This window comes from Rhinoraja longicauda, chromosome 11 (assembly GCF_053455715.1).
Source record: "Rhinoraja longicauda isolate Sanriku21f chromosome 11, sRhiLon1.1, whole genome shotgun sequence".
Lineage (NCBI taxonomy): Eukaryota > Metazoa > Chordata > Chondrichthyes > Rajiformes > Arhynchobatidae > Rhinoraja > Rhinoraja longicauda.
Window position 1 is genome coordinate 58,649,434 of NC_135963.1, and position 19,527 is coordinate 58,668,960.

At 42.6% G+C, this 19,527-nt stretch overlaps 1 protein-coding gene across 2 annotated transcripts in view; it reads left to right on the forward strand.

The window, feature by feature from the left end:
- acbd6 (acyl-CoA binding domain containing 6) overlaps positions 1-19,527 on the forward strand; it is a 404,357-nt gene that overhangs the window by 380,276 nt on the left and 4,554 nt on the right. For both annotated transcript variants that reach the window (XM_078407810.1, XM_078407811.1), the window contains one exon: positions 7,646-7,676. In XM_078407810.1, coding sequence (XP_078263936.1) covers positions 7,646-7,676 — 31 coding nt within the window. The remainder of the gene's footprint in view (positions 1-7,645; positions 7,677-19,527) is intronic.

The window sequence follows — 19,527 nt, forward strand, 5'->3', positions numbered from 1 at the left end:
TCCAAGTTTCTTTCATTTGCTATACTGATTGCACATGACAACAACAAAAAATCCATACTTGTGTTTAACTTGCCACGACATTAGTTGTGTACCTCCTACCTCCGGGCTTCAGAGATTAAAATCTATTCCCATGGACGCTGGTGTAGTAGCTTTTGTTAAAAGAGAAAGGAACTAATTAATTTGTGGCATCTGGAAAGTTTTCATGCCTTTTCTCCAGCAGTTGTTTTAAAGGACACACAAAACAATGTCACTTAAGTGCAACAAGTATCATACTGTGGTTTGAGCCGGCAGAGACTTAATATTCCATTTAGCTGTTGGGAATTAGGCACTTCACCCAATCGATAAACCAGCTTCTAGCCTGCATCCCATCTGTACTGCAATTAGATCAGCCATAAGATTGTTTAAAAGCACTGCACTGCGTGTCAGGTGTAATTCCTAATTAAATCCTTACTTATTTGGAGCATTCTGGGAGTCTGTTCTTCCTGTGTGCCACTACTGTGTACAGCCTGTTGTTCTTTTCTCCATTGAGAAACCAGTTCATTGTTTTTGTTTAGTTTAGTGATAGAGCACGATAGAGCAGTGGGATATCATAGAACTATTGTGAATGGGTAATTGATGCTTGGTATGGACTCAGTGGGCCTGTTTCCATGCTGTATCTCTAAAGACTAAAAAAACTCTTCAGCTGACTGACATGTCCATGCTCAGTCTGAAGAAGGGCCTCGACCCGAAATGTCACCCATTCCTTCTCTCCTGAGATGCTGCCTGACCTGCTGAGTTACTCCAGCATTTTGTGAATAAATACCTTAGACATGTCCATGCTCTGTCACTTGTGGCCACTTGAATATCCTAATATGAATCCTCCCTTCATTAATGGCAACCCTTAAATGTCAAAGATTGAAGCTCAGAAATGTTTGGCCTTACCTCTGCTTCAGCACCTCTTGTATGCTTTTGAAATTTTAGGGACAAGTGTTTGGTCAGATCTCTTAATCCCTTACGTAGCTTAGTGTTAGATTTTGCTCGATGATGCTTTTAAATGCCTTGGGAGTTTTTACGCCCATAAATATATAATAAATGTTTAGTTCAGTTTAGTTCAGTTTAGTTTATTGTCACGTGTACCAAGATACAGTGAAAAGCTTTTGTTGTGTGCTAATCAGTCAGCGAAAAGATAATACATCAAATCAAGTCATGATGGAAGATGGAAGGGAACTGAATAAGGGGTCAGAAAGAAGTCTGGACATTCAGTTCGCTATTTAAATACAAGTTGTTATTTCAAGTCGCACTTCTGTCAGTTTTACTACTCCTACCACTTACCGTCTTAAAACTGGGATTTCTTGTCAACCGGTGCATGACATGCAGAACAATCTGCTGGTTAATATTTACTCCAACAGGCCATTCTGCCCACAAGGGCCAAACTATAAGTTTGACAGTATCCTCCACTGATATCTGCACATGTTTCAACCATGGATAGAGACCACTTAAGAGCACTTTGAGCTTTGTCAGGAGAGAGACACATTAAGAGACTTTAGTTAATGGCTAAGGTACTTGATGCAGGATGTTGGAGAGTTGTAAATTTGAGAAAAGGCTGAGGTAAATTAAATAGCCATGATTAAGTTAACCCAACTTTAACCACTTGAAGGGACAACTGGTTTACAATTCCAGTTACAGATCAGGTACAACTATGAGTAAAAGATGAAACAGGAATTGGAAAGAAAAACTGATCTGATGGGCTCTGCGGAATTGTAAAAGAATCCCTTTGGTTTGTAATATAACATTGCGGTTTGTAAACTATGCTGTTTTCTCTCAATCCTAACTTTAATAAAGAGGAAAACATAACATAGTCCAGATTTAGCACTGGCAGCCAACCAGTTCTGAGTTAGTCTGCTAAATGAAGTTGGGGGAGTCTGTTTTAGCTAAAGGTTTATTTTTATTTTCGAGACCAAAATACCTCACTGAAATGTAGTGGTTTTTTAAAAACTGAGATAGCTTATCTCAGCAGTTTGCGAGAGTGACAGGGTTTACACGTAGCTTCAGGGTACTGGGCGTGGAAAAAAAGGCAACTAGATGTATCAACAAATTGAGCCCAACTGGGGATGAAACCTGGAGATTTTCTTTGACCATATGGTTGACTATCATACCAGGTGGTGCATTCGCCCAGTAAGCTACTGGGGGATCCCAAAGGATAGTTCTCTAACCCACTTTTCTAACCAATCCTCTTTTTATTTCATCTGTTTTATTCAATTGAAAGAAAATCCTATTTACACAAAGTGATTAGACCTCTAAAGTGTCCTGATAAAGCCAGCTGAAATTTGACAACGTGTGGATTATATTTAGCGTGCTGAGTATTTAAAATAACAGAGATTGAGTAAGATAAAATCCAGCAGAGATCCGAGGTAGCAAATTGAACAAATACTTCTCCATTATAATTGGTAATCTTCATCACAGAAGCCGTATCAAGTTGGGTTATGGGGAATTAGCCACAAAGTGAAATTGCAAGCAAACCTTGCAAATATTGAGCATGGTGTTGGAGTTGTATTCTGCATGTAAAGATCCATTTACATTATAATTAGAGTGAATTTAAACCATTTGTACACCCTAACCTTGTTACCGCCCGTGTTCAGAACTCGTGGTCTAATTCCAGGGTTGGTATTTTCCGAAGCACTTAGGAACTGTGTCAAGGGTTATGGGGAGAAGGCAGGAAAATGGGATTAGGAGGCAGAGATCAGCCATGATTGAATGTCGGAGACTCGATGGGCCGAATGGCCTAATTCTACTATAACGTGAACTGGTGCAAAGCAAAGAGGAAATGCTGGTAGCCTGAAGTTCATGTTTTGTGAAGTCAGCATATTCACTGAAGTTCTTGCTGTGAGTAGTCATAAATCTAGAATAAACAAGCTCAGTATTCTCCTGGCTATAGGTTATGTACTCCTCACTGTGGTACAAAGCTAAACTCAACACCTGTCCCTTTACCTCCCCCCTCAACTCCATCCAAGGATCCAAACAGTCCTTCCAGGTGAGACAGAGGTTCATCTGCACCTCCTCCAACCTCATCTATTGCATCCGCTGCTCCAGATGTCAACTTATTTACATCGGCGAAACCAAACGCAGGCTCGGCGATCGCTTCGCTCAACACCTGCGCTCGGTCCGCATTAACCAATCTGATCTCCCGGTGGCTGAGCACTTCAACTCCCCCTCCCACTCCCAGTCTGACCTTTCTGTCATGGACCTCCTCCAGTGCCACAGTGAGTCCCACCCGAAATTGGAGGAACAGCACCTCATATTTTGCCTGGGCAGCTTACAGCCCAGTGGTATGAACATTGACTTCTCCAACTTTAGATAGTTCCTCTGTCCCTCTCTTCCCCTCCTCCTTCCCAGATCTCCCACTGTCTTCCTGTCTCCACCTATATCCTTCCTTTGTCCCGCCCCCCTGACAGTCTGAAGAAGGGTCTCGACCCGAAACGTCACCCATTCCTTCTCTCCTGAGATGCTGTCTGACCTGCTGAGTTACTCCAGCATTTTGTGAATAAACTAAATAGATGAACTAGATCTAGTTTAGTTTAGAGATACAGCATGGAAACAAGGCCTTCAGCCCACCGAGTCCTCGCCGACCATCGATCACCTGTTTACAGTAGTTCTATGTTATCCCACTTTCTCATCCACACCCTACAGACAGGGGCAATTTACAGAGTCCAATTAACCTACAAACCCACACGTCTTTGAGATGTGGGTGGAAAACGGAGGAAACCCACACGATCACAGGGAGAAGGTGCAAACTCAGCACAGACAACACTCGAGGTCAGGATTGAACCTGGGTCTCTGATACTAAGAGGCACTATCCCAACGTTTAAGAAAAGTTAGACAGGTACATGGGTTGGAAAGGTTTGGAGGAATATGGGCCAAACACGGGCAGGTGGGACTAGTGTAGCTGGAACATGTTGGCTGGAGTGGGCAAGTTGGGCCGAAGGGCCTGTTTCCATGCTGTATAACTATGACTATAACTTATTAAAGGTAGCACTGCTGAAACAAAACCTCAGCTACACAGAAGCACAGAATCTGACACCACCACCATTTTTAGAAAGATCTTCCATCACACACAGGTGTGGCAGACACGCTAACTTTCTTTCTGTCCATCACCACATGCCCCATGTGTCTGAAGACCCCGTGTGTCTTCTTATAGTCTGAAGAAGGGTCTCGACCCGAAACGTCACCCATTCCTTCTCTCCCGAGATGCTGCCTGACCTGCTGAGTTACTCCAGCATTTTGTGAATAAATCGATTTGTACCAGCATCTGCAATTATTTTCTTATACCACATGCCCCGAGCCTGTTCTGAAGGTGGAGACTTACTTTCCAAGTGTATATTTCCAAATGGGTCATCGGAGTTCAGAGTGATAATTTGCCAATATTAGGTCCAGGCTGTCAGAGTGAGGCCACATACAAATTGGAGGAACAGCATCTTATATTGTGCTTGGGCAGCTTACTACCCAGCGATATGAATGTTCATTTCTCTAATTTCTAGTAAACCTGCCTTCCCTCCCCCCCTCTCCCCACCCTGGTTGTCCTACTAGTTCCACTGTTCACATCCCTGTGCCCCTTCGTTATCACCTCTTCCCCAGCCAACAACGGGCCATTGTGGGCTTCACCCTTCCTTGGTCATCTGTTGCCGGCCCTGATTTGTTCTGGCCTTTTCCTACCTCCAGTTCCTTCCCCTCTGCTTTCAGTCTGAAGAAGGGTCCCGACCCGAAACGTCACTTGTCCTTTGTCTCCAGGGATACTGGCTGAGTTACCCCAGCATTTTGTGTCTATCTTCAGTAAGAAATCACGGTTCATTTCATTGTTTAGTGTCTGGTGAGATTGGGCAATGGGAGAAGGATTGGCGGTGTTCGTTGCATGACAAGGAGAAGACAGAAATAAGGGAGATTTATTTTCATCTCCCTACCCAGGTGTGATGTGTTCCCTTGCAACATCGCAAATGCTCTTCAGCTGTGACAAGCTAGTTGCATGCTAACTAGGTGCGGCACAGTGGTGTCAGATTCTGTGCTTCTGTGTAGCTGAGGTTTTGTTTCAGCAGTGCTGCCTTTAATAAGTTATAGTCATAGTTATACAGCATGGAAACAGGCCTTTCGGCCCAACTTGCCCACACCAGCCAACATGTTCCAGCTACACTAGTCCCACCTGCCCGTGTTTGGCCCATATTCCTCCAAACCTTTCCAACCCATGTACCTGTCTAACTTTTTCTTAAACGTTGGGATAGTTCCTGCCTCAACTACCTGCTGGTAGCTTTTCCCCTTCACCTTAAACCTGTGTTGCAGTTGGTGAGCGTTGCAAAAAGTGTTGCAGTAGGTGAGCATTGCATGAGGCAACAGCATTGCATGAGTTACATCTCCATTCACCTTCATTGTGACCTGAGCTGTAGAGCATCTTTAAGGAGCTGCTGCAGGAAGGGACTTGAAGAGTCATCATAAAAGAATGACATACTCTGCAACTTTGCTTAACAAACTTGTTCTTTATTATTTTTTTTTCCAAGAGCAGCCCAATCCAATAATATTTCTCCAGCGACCTCGGGGACTAATCCAATAGACAATTCACGAATGAATGTAACCTCAGCATGCAGGACAAAGTACTGCATTAGAGCAAAAGAGCAGCGTGTGGCTGTTTACACAGTTCCCAAGGACAATGCAGACTCCTCCTCTGTTTCTCCTGCTTGCTTAGTTTAAACTATGTTCCTATCTAGTTGATTATGTAGCTCGTATACTAAATGCACATGGAAAGACTTAGTATCATTTTGGCCGCCATTCAGCCCATCAAGCCCTGCTGGATTTCCGCAGAGCAATCCAGTCACTCCAACTTCTCCGGCCTAACCTTATATCGCTGAAATCCCTTATCCGTGCAATCTGGTAAATCTTTCCTACATTTTTTATGACATCCATGCCCTTCATAAAGTGCGCTGAATGGAATCAGATACAGTATTCTCCTGGTCCAACCAATGTTTGATAACAGTTAACCCATTGAGGACATTGTACTTCGTCTCAGGAACCCATACTCTAACATGCGTTTAAATGCTGAGAACGATATTCTGCACACTGTGTCTATCCCATTGCATTATCTATTGTACTTTGATTTTGTGTCCATAATATGACTGAGCTTTCCACTGTACCTCAGCACTGTGTTTTGCTTGCTATCCAAACAGAGCAGATATGCAGATATTACACACACAAACACACCATGTGCTCTGTTTGGATAGCAAGCAAAACAGAGCTTTTCACTGTACCTCAGTACACATATACATGTGACAATAATAAATCTAAACTTACGACTCTGTTAAACATGGGTTAGTCCACTGAAGTATTATCTGAAGTGGGAGACTCAGATAGGTCATTTCTGTAACTCTACAGCAGTACGGTTGTGAGAGCTCGTGTTTCACCAACAGCAGACCCTTATAGATCTTCCATTTCCTGTGCTCCACCATTGACAGAAAACCTACAGCCAAGCAGAGCCAAAGGTTCTGGCATTCCCTCTGAAAATTTCTCTTCATCTCCATCGCAGAACATCACTTTAAAACCTACAACATTGTCCAAGCTTTTCAATCATACAATCCTAATATAATCTCCTTCAGTTCATTATTCATTTTTATTAATAATACCCATGAAGCTCCTTTTTAATGACACCATAGTCTTGTTAAGTTCTTGTTCAGGAAGGGTTTGATCACCCAATGAAAGTATTTTTTCCCTTCAAGATGAGAACTCTTAGTTTTAGGAGTAAAACAACTGTGACTGGAAGGAATCAGCATTAAGGACTAACTTGGATTGTTTTTTTCCGAAATGCCAGAGTTTAGGGGAGATGTGATAGGTATATAACATTATGAGGCATAGATAGGGTAGACAGGCAGAACATTTATCCCAGTGTGGAAATGTCACAGACAGGAGGGCATAGCTTTAAGGTGAGAGGGGGGGGGGGGGAGAGTTGAAGGGAGGGAGGTGTGTGGGGCAGGTTTTTTTCCCCACAGAGGCTCTTTCGCAAAGAGTAGTGGAAGCAGGGTCTTTGAATATTTTTGAGATGTACAGAATGTGTTTCTTGACCAGCAAGGGGTAAAAGATTATTGGCAGTGGACAACGCTGAGGAATTGAGATGACAATTAGATCAGCTATAATCTCATCAAATGGCGGAGCAGTCTCGAGTGGCTGCATATCCCACCCCTGCTCCGAATCTGTATGTTTGTCTGACAACATATCCTTCAAAGTAGTATATTCACCACTACCAAGATTTTCTAATGCAAACTTACAGTTTTGAACTGAAAGAAAAGGCACATACAAGAGGTCGACAAGTTGCTGGGTTGTTCACCTTAATGGCTTGCTCCTGCAAGTGCTGCACTTTGGACCAGGGACTTGGATGAACCCAAAACATTCTCGCATTCCCCCTCTCCAACTAGGTGTGTTAGGGAGGTTTCCATTCCTAATTTGAAGAAAACTCAGAAATGAAGGACCGGAGGATGAAGTGTTTAATAAACCCTCAACATTCAGTTGGTATCATAAAGGAGGCGAATAATTTAATGCCAATCAATTCATAGAAGTTCATTATTTGATTCACATTATAATTATTTTTCTGATCATCTACGTGATATACAGTGATATTTCTCTCTTCTAATTGCAGGATAGTGAAGGACAAACAGCATTACATTATGGTAAGCCTGCTAATTTGATTGTGTTTTTTTTAATTATACTGCACTGCAAAAATTATATGTCAGATTTTGAAATAAAGGCCAGATCAAATCATCTCCAACAGCAACAGTTTATTTTATCAATATCATTATTTCTGAACTTCTTTGGTCAAAATGATGAATGAAACCACAAACTTAATGTGACGTTAATATTGGTGTCTCCTCGGCCACTGTGTGTTACCACTGCTATCTCTTTGGGTTTCTTGTATGACTTACAGTACACCAAAAGAACAGGCAACTAACTGCCTGTTCATATGGATATGCCAAGAAGATGGCTTCCAAATAAGGAAATGAGGAAAAATAATGAGCAGATTTTTCCCCTTTGTATATTAATCACTTAAATTATATATTTTCTCCTTTGGAGCTATTCTTGAGAATACACCCATGTGGTATGTTGGTAAATCACAATAAAATATAATTATATTTTGAGATGAGCTTGCCTCCTTGGTGACAGCGAGGCTTGCATTGAGAACAATTATATTTGGTTACATCCCAATAGACGTGTTCATCCCACTCTTCGTGTATGTCATTTATTGGTACAGTTTTTGTGGGTGGAGAACTATTATCTTGCAGTTAGAACATCCTGACGTTTTGTTTTGTTGTCACACTCATAGAGTGATACAGTGTGGAAACAGGCCCTTCGGCCCAACTTGCCCACACCGGCCAACAATGTTCCAGCTACACTAGTCCCACCTGCCAACGCTTGGTCCGTATCCTTCCAAACCTGTCCTCCCCATGTACCTGTCCAACTGTTTCTTAAATGATGGGATAGTCCCAGCCTCAACTACCTCCTCTGGCAGCTTGTTCCATACACCCGCCACCCTTTGTGTGAAAAAGTTACCCCTCAGATTCCTATTAGATCTTTTCCCCTTCACCTTGAACCTATGTCCTCTGGTCCTCGATTCCCCTACTGTACAGACAGATAGACGCAAAATGCTGGGGCATCTCAGCGGGACGGGCAGCATCTCTGGAGAAAAGGAATACGTGATGTTTCGGGTCGAGACCCTTCTTCAGACTACAGATAGTTTGTGAGTGAATGAGTGAGACTGCTACCCGGGTCAAACAGAAAATAGGTGCAGGAGGAGGCCATTTGGCCCTTCGAGCCAGCACCGCTGATCTATTCCTCTCATGATTTTGTACACCTCTATAAGATCACCCCTCATCCTCCTGCGCTCCATGGAATAGAGACCCAGCCTACTCAACCTCTCCCTATAGCTCACACCCTCTAGTCCTGGTAACAGCCTCGTAAATCTTTTCTGAGCCCTTTCAAGCTTGACAATATCTTTCCTGTAACATGGTGCCCAGAACTGAACACAATATTCTAAATGCGGGCTCACCAACGTCTTATACAACTGCAACATGACCTCCCAACTTCTATTCTCAATGACTGATGAAGGCCAAAGTGCCAAAAGCCTTTTTGACCACCTTATCCACCTGCGACTCGACCTTCAAGGAACCATGCACCTGTACTCCTAGATCCCTCTGCTCTACAACACTACCCAGAGGCCTACCATTTACTGTGTAGGTCCTGCCCTTGTACGACATCCCAAAATGCATCACCTCACGCTTCTATGTATTAAATTCCATCATCCATTCCTCCGCCCACCTGGCCAATCGATCCAGATCTTGATGTGATTAGAGTGCTGACATACAACTTGGTTTAGTATAAATGATCGTTAAAAGGTTGACGGACTGTTCATTATTTTAAACCAGGAAACTGACATACCTTCTCTCTTTCTATTGAATATGTTCGATTAGTAAGAAACCAGTTAAAGTTTTTGTCAGTGGGAATGAACCCTAATAAATGTTTTTAACTTTGTCACAATGATTTGTAGTGTTTAGAGATACATTAGTTTAGAGATACAGCGCGGAAACAGGCCCTTTCGGCCCACCGGGTCCGCGCCGACCAGCAATCCCCGCACATTAACACTATCCTACACCCACAAGGGACATTTTCTTTACATTTACCAAGCCAATTAACCTACATACCTGTACGTCTTTGAAGTATGGGAGGAAACTGAAGATCTTGGAGAAAGCCCAGGCAGGTCACGGGGAGAACGTACAAACTCCGTACACACAGCACCCGTAGTCTGGATGGAACCTGTGTCTCCGGCGCTGCATTCGCTGTAAGGCAGCAACTCTACCGCTGTGCCACTGTACTGTGGAGTGAGGAATGGATAGGCTGCTTATCCAACTGGTTTATTTTCTTGTTAAGAGTCATAGACATTTAGCACTGAAACGGGGACTTCGGCACAACACCTCCATGCGAGCAAGATGTCCCATCTAAGCTGGTCCCATTTTGTCTATGTTTGGCCCATATTCCGCAAAACCTTTCCTATCCAAGTAGCTGTCCAAGTGTCTTTTAAATGCAGTTATAGTTCCTCAACTACCTCCTCTGGCAACTCGTTCCATATACCCACCACTCTGAGTGAAAAAAATGCCCTGCAAGGTCCTATTAAATCTTGCCCCAATCATCTTAAACCTATGCCCTCTGGTTTTGGATTCCTTTGAAAGCATTAACTAGATGCATAGAAACTAAATGCTGGGGTAACTCAGCGGGACAGGCAGCATCCCTGTAGAGAAGGAATGGGTGTTTCAGGTCATGACCCTTCTTCAGACTGAGAGTCGGGGAAGAGGGAATCAAGAAAAATGGAGGGATAAGATGTGAAAATGACAGATCAAAGCAGATGATCAAGGAAATGTAGAATGTTTCATTGTTAGCTGAGGGGCAGGTGATGAGGAGACATACAAATCAGTAAAATTAATCAGAAAACTTGGATGGGGGAGGGATGGAGAGAGAGGAAAACCAAGGGTTACTTGAAGTTTGAGAAATCAATATTCATACCACTGGGTAGTAAGCTGCCCAAGCGAAATATGAGCCTCACATATATAAACCTACCATAGAATTGTAGGACTAATTGGGAGAAACTGGTCAGTGTAAAGCAGTAAGGAGTTAATGATACCAATAAGTAGCAGGAGAGGGGCTCTTTCTTAGTTTTGAGCATGTATTCAGCTGTGCAGGAACAGGAAGATAGACACAAAAAGCTGGAGTAACTGCAGCTCAGACAGCGTCTCAGGAGAAAAGGAATCGAGACCCTTCTTCAAGTCTGAAGAAAGGTCTCGACCCAAAATGTCACATTCCTTTTCTCCAGAGATGCTGCCTGACCCGCAGAGTTACTCTAGCTTCTTGTGTTCTTTTCAGGTTTAAACCAGCATCTGCAGTTTCTTCCTACATATATCCACAGGAATATTGAACTTCTGATTAGCAATGCACCAATCATGTTAGCATAGGCAGGTGTTTACTTCATATACATACCATCGTATACATACCATGTTTTACTTTGCAGATCCATATGCAATGCTTACCACATTGGAACCAGTTCAGTATTGGTAGCTCTCAAACAGCAAAAAATATATAGCCAAGTTTTGTGACGTGAAATTAATAAACATTATGAAACGTGTTCAAAGTATTTCTGCAGTAAAAATTGATTAAATGATAGAAGTGGGGAGAGAATCACATAAACTCAATTAAACATGCATGACTTATGGCAGTGTTTTGAGAAAAAAAAAATGAATGTTCCAATCATAAAATCTAAATCATAAAAATAAAACGAGTAGACAAATGTTTAAAAAGTCCAAAATTAAAATTAAACATTTTTTTTAAACTATTTTTTAATTAAAATCTGCAGTTCCTTGTTTCTCCAAAATTACAAGCTAGTAATTTTAGTATTATTTAATCCTATTATTTAATTTGTGACACACATTTTTAAAATTCTATGTTTTTGTTTTGCTGATTTCTTCTCAAAACTCAGAATATAGATTTAATGTTTCTTGAGATTTGCTTGAATTTTTGTTTTGATTCTATTTGTTATGAGTGTTTATTGTTGAAAGTTCAAGAGGGGTTTTTAGCTTCCAATTTGCAGAGTGGATTTACTTTTCACCTCCACTTAGTCGGTTTAACATTTTTTGTCCGATCGCCTTTTGTAAAATAGTAAGTTATACAACATGGTAACAGGCCCTTCAGCCCAACTTGTCCATGCCAACCATTCTGTCTACCTGAGCTAGCTAGTCCTGTTTGCCTGGATTTGGCCCATATCCCTTTAAGTCAATCTCCACCACCACACACTCTACACTGACAAACTGCATCTCTGAAATAAAATCTTGGCTTCAATCAAATTTCCTCAAACTCAACTGCAACAAATCTGAAATCATCATCATTGGTCCAAAAACGCTCACCAAATCCACCCAAAACTTCATCCTCAATATTGATGGTCTCCCAGTGTCCACCTCCCCTCACATCCGGAATCTTGGAATCATCTTTGATCAAACCCTCTCCTTCGACAAACACATCAAACACATCACAAAGACAGCCTTCTTCCACCTCAAAAACATTGCCCGTCTCCGTCCATCCCTCTCCTCCACAGCTGCAGAAACCCTCATCCACGCCTTCATCACCTCCCGTCTGGACTACTGCAACAGCCTCCTCTATGGCTCACCCTCAAAAATCATCCGTAAACTTCAATACATTCAAAACTCCGCTGCCCGTCTACTCACCCACTCCCCGATCCGTGACCATATCACCCCCGTCCTTTACAAACTCCACTGGCTCCTCATCCCCCAGAGAATCCAATTCAAAATCCTCCTCATGACCTACAAAGCCCTCCATAACCTGGCCCCATCCTACCTGACTGACCTCCTCCACAGGCACACTCCCACCTGCACCCTCCGCTCTGCTGCTGCCAATCTCCTGTCCCCCCCCTTATCCGGACCAAACTCAGATCCTGGGGGGACAGGGCTTTCTCCATCGCTGCTCCCACCCTATGGAACTCACTACCCCAAACCGTCAGAGACTCCTCCTCACTCACCACATTCAAAACATCACTGAAGTCTCATCTCTTCAGCACTGCCTTCAACCACTGAAGGTCACCTCACCTTCTGTCTCCTTTCTCTGTTCGTTTACTTATTTATCTATTTATTCACTTCTCTATGTTCTAGAAATCCCTGTAAAGCGTCTTTGAGTGTTTGAAAAGCGCTATATAAATGTAATGCATTATTATTATTATTATTAAACATTTTCTTTCCCTGTACCAGTCAAAGTGTCTTTAAAACATTGTAATTGTACCTGCCTCTCCCACTTCCTCTGGCATATCATTCTGTATATCTGTGCGAAAAAAGTCACTTCTTGGATTCCCCTTTCAATCTTTCCCCTTACACCTTAAACCCATATCCTCCAGTGTTAGACTCACATGCTGGGGGAAAGACTCACAAGACTGACCTTAACTATGCCCCTCATGATTTAAAAAAAACCTAAACAGGTCGCCCATCAGCCTCCTTCCTTCGAAGGAATACAGTCCCAGCCTATCCATCTCGCTATATAGTTCAAACCCTACAGTCCTGGCAACATTCTTGAGAATCTTTTTGGCACCCTCTATAAATTAATCCCACCCTTCCCACAGTATGGTGGCCAGAACTGCACACAATATTCCATGTGTGCTCTTACCTCTGTCATACACAGCTGTAACATTATGTCCCAGGTCTTGTACTCAACCACCTGACCAATGAAGGCAAGTTGAACAGTTGCCTCATCTTTCATGCATTCCTTGCAATAGGATTGTCTCGACATTAAACTTTAGAGATACGGCGTGGAAACAGGCCCTTAGCCCACCAAGTCCGCACCGACCAGCGATCATTCCATACACTCGCACTATCCTACAAACAAGGGACAATTTTCCAAAGGCAAATTAATCTACAAACCTGCATGTCTTTGGAGTGTGGGAGGAAACCGGAGCACCCGGAGACAACCCACGTGGTCACAGGGAGAACGTACAAACTCCATACAGACTGCACCTGTTGTCAGAATCGAACCCGGGTCTCTGGCGCTGTGAGGCAGCAACTCTACCGCTGCGCCACCGTGCCGCCCTTTATTTTCTATTTCATTTATGTCTATTTCATTTTCTTTTCTGATTTGCAAATTTCAGATTTAAAATAAGCCAATAAATTTAAATTTAACATTCAAAACAAATCTAAAACAATTTATTTAAACGCTATATCTCATAGGAACAAGAATACACTACATAGTTGCCTAGTCTATCCACTGAAAGGCTGATTTGTAATCATAAATTTAAATAAATATCTTTGGCATTTATTCATTGATACCCCAAGTAAAATTAACTATCAAACTCAAATGTCAAAGTTAACATTATCGCCATTTGAAGAAGTGAGATCCAAACATGTTTCATTCTTTTACGGTAGAAATCTGCTTACATTACTCCTGAAAGGTCTGGTTCTCATGTTTAAGCCATGACCCATGGTCCTTTATTTCCCTCAACTTCACCATCCTGCCCCCACAACATCTGGAAACAGTTGTTTTCTTTCAACCCAATCAATTTTCCTTGGAAGACACAAGAACTGCAGATGCTGGAATCGAGCAAAACACAAAATGCTGGAGAAACTCCATCTCTGGAGGGAATGGACAGGCACCATCTCTGGTCGAGACCCTTCTTCAGACTGATGGATTAGTGGGGAGAGGGCTGGAAAAGAGAGTAAAGTCTGGCATGTAATAGATAAATACAGGTGAAAAGGGGTAGTTGGCAGGTGGATGAAGTAAGTAAGGCTAGAAGTGAAAAGGAGACAAAAGGGTGTTAGATAAGGAAAGAGGAGGGGAAATGGTTAGAAAAGGAAAGAGGAGGAGGAGTGAAATGTAAAGCCCGAGGGAAGGGAATGGGGAAAAGGGACTCAGGGATGGGAGATAAGCATATGAGAAGGGGAAAGGAGCAGAGTAACTGGGGTGTTGGGAGGTGGGGGAGAAATGTATGCTCACATCTGCAGTTTCTTGTGATAGACACTAAATGCTGGAGTAACTCAGCAGGACAGAATCATAGAAAATATGTGCAGGAGTAGGCCATTCGGCCCTTTGAGCCAGCACCCCCATTCAATATGATCATGGCTGATCATCTAACATCGTAGCTGATGGGCATCCAGAGATGCTGCCTGTCCCACTGAGTTATTGCAGCATTTTGTGTCTGTCTTCGGTTTAAACCAACATCTGTAGTTCCTTCCTATGCAATTTCTAGTGTCTCCAGTTTCCCTTGATATCTTGTGAACTGAGATTAAATCACCCTCTAATCTTCCAAATTTCAGAATTATAAAAGTATAGATTCAGATAGTTCTGTGTATTATATAAAGGTTCAGATGGCAGATGGCAGCCTATTACCTTTATGAACTATTTTTCCAACTATATAATGGTGACTTCAAAAATAAACTTACTACAATGTCATAACATCTTTGTGCTAACGTTTTAATTGTGTATACAGGCATTTGTAGTAAGGTAATAGAAATAACTGTTCTGGGAAACATTTTAATGTATTATAGTAGATGCATCATACCCCTGTAACCTTTCCTATCATAAATAAAGCTTAAAACCATTGATTCCATGTTTCTTTACAACATGGAAGGAGTCCATTCGGCCCATCAATTCTATGCCAGCTCTCAGTTCCCCCCTTACATTTCCCGTAGGCTTATTCTCCCCACATTTCCATCAATTCCCCTCTGATTCTCCCAAATTCTACCACTCACCTACATATTTCTTTTTGGGATGCAAGAGGAAAGGAGAACCTCCCTGAAGGAGACATATCAGGTCACGGGAAGAAGGTGCAAACTCCATATAGACAGCACTAGAGGTCAGGATTGAACCTGGTCAGAGAGGCAGCATCTCCACTAAGCCTTGGGTACAGCTAGGTGACTATGACATGAAAAGACATCTGAACACCAGACATCTCGAAAAAATGTTCCAAAAGCGACCCTTTCTGATTACATTCTTACAAACATTCTTACAAATAGATAGAGCTCTTAATGATAGCGGAGTCAGGGGGTATGGGGAGAAGGCAGGACCGGGATACTGATTGTGGATGATCAGCCATGATCACATTGAATGGTGGTGCTGGCTCGAAGGGCCGAATGGCCTCCTCCTTCTACTATTGTCTAAATATAATCCTCTCCCTCACAATTGACAGCCAGCTCTGAGCCTTACCTTCCGTCAAATGTTTGAATGTCTTTTGCACGCAAGCAGTGAACTCTTAGTTGTTAATTATGTTATCAGCAATTTAAAGTGGTAAAAATTAAAATACCTCAAGCAATTAAACACGTTTAAATTAACTTGAATTCATAAATTATGATAAACTTTTGAATCTCCCTCTGAGCCACTACTCTCCATTTGAATGACAAATCCCAGGTTCCCAGCATAACTTCAGTGAAGTCATAAGAATTTGGTACTCCAAACCTGGAGCCAAAATATTCTTTTCAGAATTGCCATTGGGTGGAAATGGTGCAAGCCATTTAATTAACACTTTTCCCTGCTGGAGTTATAATTCATCCGAACAGATTGACACACACACTATACATACAGACACACACTACACATACCGTCGTACACATACACACGCACACACACACAGACAGACACCACACTCAGACACACACACACACACACAATCACATACACAGAATAACACACACAGCCAGACACCACACACAGAGACACACACACACAGACACACACACACATACACATACACACCTCCACACACACACACACACACACACACACACACACACACTCACATACACAGAATAACACACACAGCCAGACACCACACACACACACACACACACACACACACACACAGACACACACACACACATACACATACCCACCTCCACACACACACAAAGTCAGACTCTTTGATTATTGTGGCTATAGCCGTTGAACAATACTTATTAAATGCCATGTAATCAGGGTCAACGTTTGCTGTCACCTGTGGTGATAAAGTGTGAAATATTGGTGGGTGGGTGTGCAGCTGTTAGCTCAAGATGGTGCAGGGTAAAGGTGAACTGCAGCTTTAATCATATACTGTCTCTGGCTTCTGCCTCCTTTCTAAATTAAAATTCCTGTGAACAATCCTCATTGTGCCTTCATCAGTAACAACGTTCTCCGAGGACTACAGACAGTTCCAAACTGGGTGGAATCGACTCCTAACCCAGCTCACAACATACTTTGTTTACCACATACTTATAATACTTCATCAATTCTCCATTTTGTACAACAGATTTGGCATGACTTTTAATTCACTTTCTAAATTTCTTTTTAAAATCATGAATAGTGCCAGGATTCAAGTGAAGTTCAGGCATTTTTGTGTTTTGTGCTTCTAAACTGTTAAAACAGTTAACAATACAATGATAAATGTTTAGGAGGAAACTGCAGATGCTAATTTACACCGAAGATAGACACATAATGCTGGAGTAACTCGTATACACCTCGATAAAATCACCCCCTCATCCTCCTGCGCTCCAAGGAATAAATTCCTAGCCTGCTCACCCTCTCCCTACAGTTCAGGGCCCTGAGTCCTGGCAACATCCTCGTAAACCTTCTCTACACCCTTTCCAGCTTGACAACATCTTTCCTAAACCTTGGTGATCAAAACTGAACAAAATACGGGTGTTTAGCACATGTGCCAGGGGTTATGGGGAGAAGGCAGGGAAATGGGGTTAGGAAGGAGAGATAGATCAGCCATTATTGTATGGCGGAGTAGACGTGAAGGGCCGAATGGCCTAATTCTCCTTCTATCACTTATGAATGCTCTAAATGTGGCCTCGTTGTCGGCATGGATAAGTTGGGGCTGTTTGCTACGTTGCAAGGCTCTACGACCCTGTGAATCTGCTCGTATATCTTAGAGTAGAAAGATCCTGTTGACACGGTGAGCAAACCACAGTGCCTCGTTAAACATAAGAGAGACACAAAATGCTGGAGTAACTCAGCGGGACAGGCAGCATCTCTGGAGGGAAGGAATGAGTGACATTTCAGGTCTGAAGAAGGGTCTCGATCCGAAATCCTTCCTTCTCTCCAGAGATGCTGCCTGCCCCACTGAGTTACTCCTGCATTTTGTCCCTATCTTCAATGATAATTGTTGTTCTTTCAAAAATGGATTGTGTCTCGAGTCGGCATATGGAATTACATGATATTAGGGTGATATATTTAGGCTTGAAATAATGAGTTAAGAGTAAAGTACACGGCCATGTTAAAGAATGTATAGAAACAAGGAACTGCAGGTGCTAGTTTATACCAAAGCTAGACACAGAGTGCTGGAGTAACTCAGCGGGTCAGGCAGCATCTCTGGAGAAAAACGATGGGTGACGTTTTGGGTCGGGACCCTTCTTCAGACAAGCTCTGAACCCAAAACATCACCCATCCTTTTCTCCAGAGTTGCTGCCCGACTGCTGAGTTACTCCAGTACTTTGTGTCTGTCATGTTAAGGAATCTTACAAATTCATGACAATAAAGGACTAGTCTTTGTAATCACGTCTCATAATATAACTCTTTTAGCTTGAGTTTATGTTTATATCTATTTATAATACCTTGCAATATACGCTTGGAGATTCAGGTTACAATTGAGTTGGTAGTATGTTAGCTGATATCTTTACTATCCTCGTTTTTACTCAATGCCTGCTGTATTACACGTATTGTCTCTGAAACAACTGCAGATGTTGCTTTACACTGAAGATAGACACAAAATGCTGGAGTCACTCACTGGGACAGGTAGCATCTCTGGAGAGAAGGACTGGGTGACGTTTTGGGTCGACCGAGGAAGGGTCTCAACCCAAAATGTCACCCTTTCCTTCTCACCAGAGATGCTGCCTGTCCCAGTGAGTTACTCCAGCATTTTGTGTCTACCTACATGTATTGTCTACGCTGGTTAATATTTAATTTGTTCTATTTTCTAAGAGTAAATGCACTGACTCTAAATTACGGGCTCTGTCAGCCTGAGTTTAAGGAATATTTTTGCTATTCCAGGAAACTGAGTTCTGATCGAGCAGCCCTGAACATGGTGTGCTAACAAATGTATTTAATGTACCTTAGCAATTAAGTTTATGCTTCAGGATAGCAGCAGCTTTAATAACCCACTCTCTACATTTTCCCAGATATCTTCAAACCTTACACAGTAAACTGAGCAAATAAATCTGCATTTATTCACAAAATGTTGGAGTAACTCAGCGGGCCTCGACCCGAAACGTCACCCATTCCTTCTCTCCCGAGATGCTGCCTGACCCGCTGAGTTACTCCAGCATTTTGTGAATAAATACCTTCGATTTGTACCAGCATCTGCAGTTATTTTCTTACAAATAAATCTGCATCTTCACTTGAACTCACCAAAGTGATTCTGCTAAATATAGGGCCTGTTCTGTAATATGGAATGGAATACGTTATTGCCACATGTGACTAGGCACAGAGAAATTCTTTGCTTGCACGACAAACTTTAAGTTGCAGAGAAGATGACCCTAAACCAGCAAACACCCATGTGTGCATGTGTTTGTGTACGAGTGTGTTTCTGTGTACGTTCAAACAATCAGCACTATCCTGTTGTGTACACCAGAGCCCTCTTGGGATCGGTTTATTGCCCACCGGCCATCCCTGAGGAAATCAGTGTTCTCCGAGGAGGGAGGGGAATGGCAGGAGAGGGATGAGGCGGGCCCAGTGTCCTCAGAGCCCTCTGCCTCAGAGACACCATCTGCTGCTGTGAGCTGCCGCAAGTCCCATCAGCACAGACCCCCACACCAAGGGACAGAGAGAGCTGAGCGACTGGCAATAATACACGTTGATGAAGTTTAGCAAGAGACAAGCATTCATTTTCCCTTTTTTCTCTGCACAGGGCCAAAGTTCTGTCATTTGACAAATGGGGGTCTTGGTGCACCATAAATTCAGCTGCTTAACCTCGAGTTTTACACGAACATTACATGAACATTCCGTGAATTCTGACTTTGA